Genomic DNA, 10,817 nt, shown 5'->3' on the forward strand with positions numbered 1-10,817 from the left:
TTGTGATATGCCTTTATGATATTTAGATCCTGATTATGCCTGCTAGTTGCTTTATTATAACAGCATTCACAACTGAATACAAGGAATTGGTACAATTGATACTAATGCAAAAATCCAAGCCTAGGTGACCTTTAACATTTATCACTTGAAGTGATGCAGAAGTTGTCTCAAATTTCTACTAGTGAGACAACTGACTTCACTTTTGAATACTCCAATTTAAATGATACAGCAGAATCCTACACTTACTCTTATTTCTGTTGGCAGAATACTGAAGCACTCATTAAATAAGCAACAATGCAAGTCACAGAACATACACAGCCCTCATGCATTTGAGAAGTTTCTCACCATGTACTGGTAGAATTATGCAGCATAAGCTATCCAAGTAACTACAGAATTTAAAATGCCTCAATACGGGGTATCTTAAGTTTCTTTGCAGGATCTACGAAAATACAGTTTTCTAGAACACATTGTAAAGGATATAAAGATGTTGTTGCCAGAATGGCCCCTAGTGTTCCAGTAATGGGTATTGGCTGTAGAATCCATACTGGTAGAAGTAGAGCCAAGGAAAAAACAAAGTGGGTTAGCCTTTAAATATAGCATAAGTTCAAGAACAAACATGAACTAGTAGAAGTTAATGCTGGATTACTAAAAATACCTACAGAAAGATACACTGGGTCACAATCCTTAATTTCTGATATTTTATGGGCAGCTACACAGAGGAAAGCAATAGGAAGCAATCCAAGTTTTGACATTCAGCACAGTAGTTTCTATGTTCAACATACAACGACTGAGGGAACCCAAAGCAGCAACACTGCTGAAAAGGCTCTTAAATCTCTGCTCACATAGTGCTTTGAGAGATTTACTGCACTACCTGGAATTACTACATATACAAGAAAAGCCTCTAGCAAAATTGTTTGGGTCTCAGTCAACACTGAGACAAGCCATTTTACCAGTCCTTCAGCATTCTGTAAGAGGCAGAGAAATAATGCCAGAGCAGTGACTAATCATGTTTAGCATCCCCAGCACTACCTTGGATCAGATCTTTTCATAAGGATAGTATTTGCTTGAGCCAAGAGACCAGTTTCTCCAAAGATAAAACACTTGCTTACATAAAAATAATGTACGTAGTGCTTTAAACCCTGAAAAAAGACCTAAATAAAGCACTAAATCTGACTTGCCATAATTAGAGACAAGTGCAGCAGAATAAGTGGCAAACTCCACAAGCTTCTGTAGAATTTTACTGAGAGCTGTACTTCTCACTGAAACTGAAGTGATTTAACCCCAGCACTTTCCCTCACTGGAAACATCAAAACATTCAGTTCAGAAGGGATCTTGGGATGTCATCTAGCCCAGCCTCCAGAAAAAAGACTACACTGAATCAAGACCAGACTGCTTAGAGCTTTGTGCAGTCAGGTCTTGAAAAGATCCAAGGACAGATTTTACTACTTCTCTAGGCAGCCTGCTCTAGTGCTCAATTATCCTCAGAGTGACCGTTTTCCTCCTCTCTAGTTGGAACCTACTATTTCAATTTATGATCATTCCTTCTCCTACCACATCTCTCAGCAAAAAGCCTGGCTCCATCCTTTCAGTAATCGCTTTGGTATTTGAAGGTTAATATTGCATCTCCTGCCAAGCCTTCATTTCACCAAGCTCAACAAGCCCAGTTCTTCCAGGCTCTCCTCACAGGTCTCATTTTCCAAGCCCCAGCCATTCAGAGGCCCACCACTGGACTCACTGAAGTTTATCTATAGCCTTTGTGTACTAAGTGACCAGAAATAGACACAACTGGTTAACAAGTACCAAATAATCAGTTCTCCTTAATCTACTGGTCCTCAGTCTAAGTCTAGCCTTCACTGCTCTGGGGGTACACTTAATTTACTTTGCCTGGTGCCCACAAGGACCTGCATGTCCTTTCCAGTAGAGCTGCTCCCCCATCAACCTGCACCTACACAGGGTATGAGCCCACCTCAGGCACAAGCTACCACCAAGATGGCTAATGGTTTCAAACCTAAGTAAACTGGAGTCATCTCAAACACAGCTGAGTTCCAATGACTCAATTTACTTAAGCACAAGTTCTTACAGGGGTACACAGTGAATAACAATATTGTGGAGGTCAGTGGTACACAGTTGTCAACATTTACTCTGCTCTACTCACTACTCCAGACAGTTTAAGCACATTGTTCCCCCAGGTTCCAAGATAGAAACTTCCTAGTATTCTGCATATTGGCATGCAAGTATACCCATTAGAAGAGTAGCACAAACTTTGCAGTTACCTCCTGACAATATAGGGAAGACTACTTTATACTTACATCTTGGCTAAGTCCTGAAAAAGTCTTCTGAAGCTCCTTGGCAAATTCCAAGTTGTGTACTACTTCATCATATTTCTCTACTGCCTCCTACAAAGGAATAGATAAAAATGTATTTTTCATGCTTAAGACTACTGGCTGCATCTCAATCCCCTTGTACTTAAATTCTCATTGAGAACTAGTCATTTAGTGTGTACTTCTCTGAAATTGTAATTTTTAAAGATACTGTGTCTTTAACTGGTACTTTAAATTTAATCATTAATATTATTCACCCATGACTGTCTGAGATGCAGTACAAAGCCAGCTCACACCACCACACAGATATCCTACAAGTTTCTCTGTATTGGACTTCACAGGCAACATCTTCTGCAATATTTGGTATACTAATGTTGAAACAGGAAAGCCTGGATACAGTTATTTCATTTTTCCTTTTGTTCCCATAGGCCTCAGCAATCAGAGGTAAACAGCTACTTAAAATCAGACACTGATATGAAAGCCTGGAAAGAATACAGGAGACAGACAAGTTCAGCACAGATCGTTTACCCTCATGCTTAGCTGAATGCCTTTACGGATAATTTGTACAAACTTTAGAAAGAAAACAATATAGAAGGCAAGTCATACTTTCAGAAAAAAGTCTTTCAAATTTAGTTTCCACAAATAAAGCAGTGTTCCCGTCTTCACTAATGGCTTTAACCAATATCTCACTAGCCAGCCTTCAAAAAGTCTACTTAAAGTAGATTATTGATTGCATTTTGATATACCCTATTTTTTATGAGTTCTTACCCACTAAGGAGTCAGTTCATTTTTATAAGTGCCTTTGACAGCTCTGAAGATAGCAAAATGCTGTAGTTCAGATATATGCTGCCCATATCCTCATACCATAAGGCATGCCTGGGAAGTAACAAGTTAAGTTTAATTTCAGTTGTTCACATGTGCTTTACACTCAGTTTGGTTTATGCTCATGACATGGTATCAGAATTTTTTCTAGAATTGGGCCACTGGTCTAATATAAATCTCTTTGAAAGCAGTGTTAGTGTTGATAAGTGTTTCATCAGTGCAGTGACAAAAGCTTAATCTACTGTCCCAATAGGATCTGGGACATGTGCAAATTCTGTATATGTTCCTAAGCAACTGGAAAACAAGTTACATGTTCATTTGTTCAATCAGTTTGATTGTTCAGTTACTTGTATTCACTTATTTGTAGTATACTAAACATTACTAGGTCTAAATGCTACTCAACACAATGAAGTGCATGAGTTACTGTAAAACACTCATCTGGTAGTTTAAGTTGTCCTCACACAATTTATCAAGCAACTTTTAAGAACTAATTAGCAAGTTCACTTAGCACTTGGGAGAATGACTTCTAAGACCCTAATGCCCACAAATTTGAAGACTCACAATTTAACACCAACTTACTAGCCAGATTGCTGTAATCGTGCTTTTAACAATGCAAATCCCAGAGTAAAACTCCCTACCTGAAAACATCAAGAACAGTTACCAGTGCTCTGATGACAAGCTATAACTCAACCTGCAGGAAAGCAATAGCTTTTTTTGTCACACCTGTTATTAACATTCATTAACAGCATGCTGGAGGAACAGTACTGAGGAAAGTCTGCTCAGCTTGCAAAACAGCACAATATTGCCAGTGAGAGCATTTAACTTGCTGGAAGCTCCTCATTTTTTAAACAAATGTTTCCTGAAGTAAAGCTAGCACACACAGTAGCTCTGGCATGCACCGTAAGTAATTACAGTTTAATCCAAACTGCTTGCAAAACAAGTTCATCACCAGATGTGCACTGCTTCCTCTGTGTGAGAAAATGAAAAATATAGATGAAATCCAGTTACATTAGAGCCCCACTGTATTATAGGCAGTTAGGTTTCTTTAGGCAAGTGTCCGAACTATTAAGCTCTGCTCTAGCTTCAATCATCAGGTCCCAGTATTTGCATATACACTGGGAATTTGCATCTGAAAGGTACAAATGCAGTACTTCTGCATCTTAACCACTGAAACAGCAGTCTTGACTAGATTATTAGTTAAATACTGAGTTGATACATGCTTCTACAATAGTCATCCGAACAGTTTGACTACTACTGGTCAGTTCACTAGCAAGACTGAATCTACTTCCCCATTTTAGAAGCCTGAGATATCCCAGAAACTGGGATAAAAATACTAATACTTAAAAAGTTAAGCTCATCTGGGAATACTGAAAGCCAGTAACCAAGTTAATTGCCATTTTCCAAAGTTAGTGCTGCTGGATGCATTTGCAAGAAAAACATCTACAGAATCCTTCACCTCTTTAGTTCCCCACATCTTAATTTCACTTTCACCTAACAGCTTTTCACAGTCCAGGGTGTATACCAAAGATAAATAGTCAAATTTAGAAGCAGCTTTAAAACATGTTCAAGACTAATCAAACTCACACAGAATACTGTTCAATAATCTCACTGTTAGTGAGAGAAGAAAACAGATTGTATTTAACCCCTATGATCTAAACACAAAAGGCTCTTGCCCACCTGATTCCAGACTGAGTTTAGACAAACTAAAAGGTCATCATTATACTTCAAACCATCAGATTTAACTCATTTACTTCTGCACTTGAGATGGCAAGAGACTACATCAGATTTTGTAGTTAAGTGCTAAATGATCATTCACTCCAATAGGTCTACTCTTAAGTAGCAAGTTATCATTTTCCCTCTTATCCCATTTATGTCTAGTTCTCATTTACAAATGATTCAGAGTAAGGAAATAGTATTTGTGTTCTCATACTGCACTGTGATAAAGCTAACAGTCAATGAAGTATGTTTCCAACTGGTTCATCAGCAGGATCAGCACTACCACTGAAGTGTTGGTGCCCTTTATTACACAATTCTTCTTTAGCATGTGTGAAGTACATTTTAAAATGTGACTCCTAGATGACTAGAGCAATAAATCCTTTGGATTATGTGATACTGCTACTCAGACATGCTTAAGAAGCAATAGCTTTCACATTATAGAAACTTGGTTTCAGTTCTGGAATCCATTCTAGTCCAAGACAGAAAAAAGCCAGAACCATTGTTTTAACATCAGGCAAGTTTCAGCTAGCTCCACAAAGTGGATCACATTTGTCGATTAGTGATCTTGCATCCTGGCATTCCAAACTCTAGCAGCCTTAGGTACAAAACAGACATATTGTTCTAACAGCATTTGAGAGTGCTGGCGACTCCCAGCCATCTAACAGCAGCACTAGAAGGACAAGAGAGTACTCCCAACTACAGTCAGTAACTCATAGCTAGATTCTTGTATTAGGGAAGCCTTTAGATCCCATGCAAGTTAGACCAGCATCTTCCTTTCTACCTACAGGGACTGTTTGTCAGTTATACTTCAACAGCTACCTGTAACCAACAGCACTGGGCAGCCAACAGGCAATTTCAAATAACACCTGTTAATGAAGAAGTCACAAGGATTAGTTAGCTACCCCAGAAGTCTTGAGGCTTGGGTTCTAACACTGCAATGCCATATAGATAAGCTGCATACAGACACCTCGTCAAGAAATAAAGGTGCAGGAGCACTGAAGCTGAAAGTCTACAAAGATAAACAAGGACCTCTATTGCTTCAGTACACAACATGAAGGTTTAAGTAGGAGACAAAGCTTGTGGGCTCACCATTCACCTTAATTACCAATAATTTGTCCATTTGGTTTTGTGAAAAATACCGCTGCAAGCCTGCAGGCATTACTTCTGTAAAACTACACCACCACCTCCTTCAGCAACCTATCTCTTCTGACATGTTTGAAGGTTTTGAGGCCATCCACTCCTGCAGAAAGCAAACTTACCAACTGGTCTTGATTGAGGGCTTCTCCCTTCTTCAGGCGATCTTTGTAGTCTTCTAGTTTGAGCTGCAGGAAAATCCAAAGTAAAATTTTTATATTGATTTCTGTCTAATGTGGAGTACGGGGGTACGAGTGAAGTTACATATTCTTTCTGTATTTTAAGTCATCCGCATACTGCAACAGAATAGGAATGTTACTACCTCCTCATTTTCAGGAGAAAGGAACATAGAAAGCTTTCCTATGCCTCTTATTTGGCAATCTCAGTCTCCAGGACTGTCTACTTCCCTTTCCTATCTTTGATCTTTCATTTCTTACTTGCTACCTTTGTTTTATTTAAGAAACACTAATGCATTGACCCTAGATCTTTAGGGGGCTCCAAACACATCCAGTGTCCTTGTTTTAAATTAGGCTTTTTCAGCTTTTCCAAGTCAACACTGGAATTCAGTTATCCTTGAATAATCCTACTTAATTTTCCAAAGCATGTCTTTCAAAATCTGGCTTCAGTTATGTCATCAAGATTTCATAGCACTATTTCCTAAGTAAGTGGACTAATGTCTTTAGGGAAGAAATAAGATTTCTAATACACTGAAACAGTCTTTAAAAGCTGATGGAAACTACACAAAACTAAACTATTAGGCATTACAAGCTTCTTTATACACATAGGGAAAAGAAAGGGGAGTTCACTGCCATGAAGTTGAGTACTATTTCATTTGTGTATCTACCCACATAGGGTTTTACTGACACAGTACCTATAGGAGCCTAGGACTAGGAATACTTTCTACTCATTTTAGTAAGTCACACTTTCATTTGCTGGTGAGGCCATATTGTCATTCACAAGAAAATCAAAGATACTTGAGAAATTCACAACAATAAGCTTCCTTGAACAGAATTAGAATACAACACAAAGCTGGTTAATCACACAAATAAAACATGCTTATCTGACATTATTCAAAATTACAGCATGATGCATGACATGAGACAGCAGTAATACTGCATCTCCTGCAGGAGGATCAAGTCCCCTAGCTACACAGCCAGAAGTCTGATCTACTCCCTCTCCTCACCCTAAGACATAACACATAAAGCTTTTCAGACATTTAGAGAAGCACAACATATTCATACAATTGCTTTACTTGTAATCCTGATCCAGTACTGAAAGCAACAGCACCATTATTTCTTTTATCTTACAGAAAATTGCATTTTCCCAATTAAAAATCATGCACACAGCCTTCAGTCACCTGCCAATCAACTGAAAAGTCTTAGAATGCAAAAGCCTGACTAGCTATAGACACCATATTTTAGGTCTATCTTTATTTCAGTTCTCAATAAGACTGTTCTATCTGCCCCCACCCCAGAAAAGCACAGTTCAAAGCAAAAGGGCAGGCTTTGGAGGCTTTCTGTATAAAAGGTTTCTAGTGAATAACATTCTTCTATATTTAAAAGTCAAAGATTTATGCAAAGTGAAAGGCAATACATATTTAATATAATTTGACATTTCCATGAGTCAGAGGAAACACTGTTCTAACTCCCAATTTTACATACATTTCTACATCCTAATATTAGATGCATGTAATCAATAGAAGAAATATGAAGATTTCTGCAAGACTATAAACCATCTCCAAATCAGTTCCAAGTTAGTTCTGAACTGATACAGTGTATTAGAGAAGCATTCCCAGTTTTGATCAACATTCAATTACTTTTGCTAACTATTGGGCATGCACTGTAAAGCCAGCAGCTGAGAGCAGGCTTCTAGTTAGCTGCATTCCTGATTCTGTGAAACAATGTTATGCTCACACAATGATGTCAAATGGAAGTGCCTCATTTCAGAACAGTAAGAGTAAAGAACACCATTCTTTACTATGCAGGGGTTATAAGTGATAACAAAAACCCACTAGCAAATCCACGTTTAGGTCCTTCCACAGGTTATTTTAAAAAAAAAACCATGATTACTCTCTATATACACACATAGCCTTATTCCAGCTATTATAAAATAGGCACTGAGTTTTACAATTAGCAGCTTAAATATGTGCCATACCAAAGAAAAACAAGTTACCTTCTTTTTCTCAATGTTCCTGATCTTGTGTTTGAGGCAGATAAGCCCATTATCAATGTAAGTCTCATATGCCTGGGAAGGAGAGGCTGCCGAGTTCAGCGCAGACTGCAGGGGGCTGGAGGGAGGCTGGCTCTCCCCAGACGGGTTCACCTGCTGCTTGGCCGCCTTCATGCTCTTATCCTCCCCCTCCTCTGACCGGCCTGAAGGTGATGATGGGCAACGGAAAGGGGCTTGGGAAAGCTGCACCATTGAAATGGATGGAGCTGCAAAGAAACTCCTTTTATTTAGCTCTCTCTCATCCCCCCCCTCCCCTTTTTAAAGTTACATCTTTTCTTATCACACATTCAGAATGTGTAGCCACAAAATCAAGCCTCGGTAAGAATTTATCACAATCTTTCACTCTTCTCCCTGCCCTTTCAAAATATCTGTAGCAGGAATTTCAAAACAAGGCAAACTTTGTATTGTTCAAGTCTCCCCACCCAACCAGACACCAGAAATGCTTTACATAGGCAGAATTAGACAGCACAGGGGATGATTCCAGAAACCCAATATAGTGTCCATATAAAACTAGGCAGGTTTCCTGCACACATCACCCACAAGGGAAAAAGCTGCAAGCAAGCAATTGCAAATCACGCCGCCAGCCTCGCATCTAGGCTGCAGCCTGAATGAAGATTTAGAAGTGGCATGCTTGAAGGTACAGCCCTCCTTCTCACCATTAAATTAGTTTTACCCCTTCATGACCTTTACAGCAATCCAATCGAGAATTTAAACTAAAAAGATTTCAACTGAAGAAGACGAAAAAAATTGCTTAATAAAGCAAGTAGCATGCTCAGTTACAAGAGCATCATTCTTCATGAGGAATTGGTCTCTGCCTATACCCATCCAAAAGATGTGCCTGTGCCATGGCAAGATACCAGCTTTGATGGGAGGGGCTGAGCTTTAACCTTGAACAGAGAATTTCTGTAAGAGATGCTCCGCCACCCTCATCTTCAACTACTTACTTACACCTGCTCCTGGAAAGCAATGACACCACATTTCTGCCTCCCTGCCCGCCAGGGAGGCCTGCGGCACATGACCCCGGCGGGCACCAGCCGCCCACGGTGAGGGAGGTGAGGGGCCGAGGAGGAGAACACCGGCCTTTCCCCAGAAGGCCCGCTCAGCCCCTGCCGCGGACCCCGCCAGCGGGCAGGGAGGTGCCTCCGCACCCCACCCCGCCCGCCCCGAGGCCCGCCGAGGGGGGAGGCCGGGGTCAGCCCTTCATCACGCCCTTGCCAGGGACGGCGAGGAAGCACCTCCCGGGGAGGGCACGGCCGCCGGCGGCCCCCCGCCCCGCTGCCGCTCCCTGCGCACGGCGGAGGAGGAGGGAGAAGAGAGCACCGGCGGGCTCCTTCCTGCCGGCGTCGCCGTCCCGGGGATTCACCTCCTCCTCCTCCGCTTCCTGCGCCTGCTCGCGCTGCCGCTGCCGCTCCCGCTGCGGCCGCCGGGCTGCGGGGGGCCGCGGCCGGCCCCGCACCGCCTCGCTCCCGCCTCCCCGCTCACCTCGGTGCCCGCACACGCTCAGGCCCGCCCCGCCGCCCGCCCCCCGCCTAATATAGCGGCCGCGGACGGGCGGGGCGGGGCGGGGCGGGGCCCGCCGCGGAGGTCACCGCCCGCCTCCCAATCGCCGGCGCCGCCTCACCTGCCCGTCTGCCTTCCCGCTCTGCGCCGCCGCGCCTCACGTGACGCGAGGAGGGGTGGGGACCGTTACTCGGGGCGGGCAGCCGTTACCCGTCAGCGTGTGCGAAGGGGCGGGGCGTCTCCCTGTGAAGGTCAGGGTGCCCCACCTGGGGGCCGCCCTCTGGGTTTAGGGGCTGAGGCGTCAAGCTGCCGGGCAGGAGCTGGTGCTCTTCCGGAGCCTTGCGTGGGCAAGAGACCTGAGCGATGATCCTGGCGGGAGGTGGCGAGCAGGGCGTCCTGGGAGAGTACAGGCTGCTGTCAGCTTTATAGGGAAGGGATGTATGGCGTGACATCACCCCGTGCCTTGCTCTGTCCGTACGGGGGAGGTTCGCACCGGTCCCCAGTGGAGCCATGATCCGCTGCCTAGTTGCGTGTATCACAGCAGCCTCTCAAAACAGTCGGCCCAGGACAGGCTGGCTTCTCTTTCCAGGCAGCCCTGAAAAAAAGGATCTCATCACCCCAGTGCAAGGGGGTCCCGGCCTCCACCTGTTCACAACACAGGGCCCAGTCGCACCCTTTCACTAGCGTGGGCTGGGTGCCCATGGGACAGTAAGAAATGTTGGTCTGTGCCTGTTTAAACCAGCAGAAGCGTTCCTCTGGGCCAGTACAGAGCCCCATGAGGAGACTTAGAGGACTGTGGGTCATCTTACGTAACAAAAGATGTGTATGTCCTCTATAAATGCAGCCCAATCAGGTAAACACTTAATAGCTAGTAAAAGCACTTAAGTCCATTGAACATACACAATAAAATAATCACAAACTTGCTTTTGTTAACCTCTAACAATGGCATCAGCGCCGCACAAGGTATCAAAGGTTGGAAGACTAGAGAAAACAGACCTTCCAAAGACCAGAGGACTAAGCTGGAATTATGTTTTCTGTGTTTCTCTTTTTGTGGCCATTACCTCAAAAAGCAACAAGTAATACAGCAATTCCAGA

At 42.9% G+C, this 10,817-nt stretch overlaps 1 protein-coding gene across 13 annotated transcripts in view; it reads right to left on the reverse strand.

Moving 5' to 3' along the window:
• Nucleotides 1–8,417, reverse strand: part of CAPRIN2 (caprin family member 2) — a 34,683-nt gene extending 26,266 nt beyond the window's left edge. For 7 of the 13 annotated variants that reach the window (XM_050901967.1, XM_050901952.1, XM_050901943.1 and 4 more), the window contains exons 1-3: nucleotides 8,166–8,417; nucleotides 6,119–6,181; nucleotides 2,310–2,396 (exon numbers count right to left, since the gene is read on the reverse strand). In XM_050901967.1, the coding sequence (XP_050757924.1) occupies nucleotides 2,310–2,396; nucleotides 6,119–6,181; nucleotides 8,166–8,414 (399 nt within the window). In that variant the 5' untranslated portion in view covers nucleotides 8,415–8,417. The remainder of the gene's footprint in view (nucleotides 1–2,309; nucleotides 2,397–6,118; nucleotides 6,182–8,165) is intronic. The other 6 variants (XM_050901909.1, XM_050901903.1, XM_050901895.1 and 3 more) reach the window with 1 other exon arrangement.
• Nucleotides 8,418–10,817: the final 2,400 nt, after the last annotated feature.

This window comes from Gymnogyps californianus, chromosome 1 (genome assembly GCF_018139145.2).
Source record: "Gymnogyps californianus isolate 813 chromosome 1, ASM1813914v2, whole genome shotgun sequence".
NCBI lineage: Eukaryota > Metazoa > Chordata > Aves > Accipitriformes > Cathartidae > Gymnogyps > Gymnogyps californianus.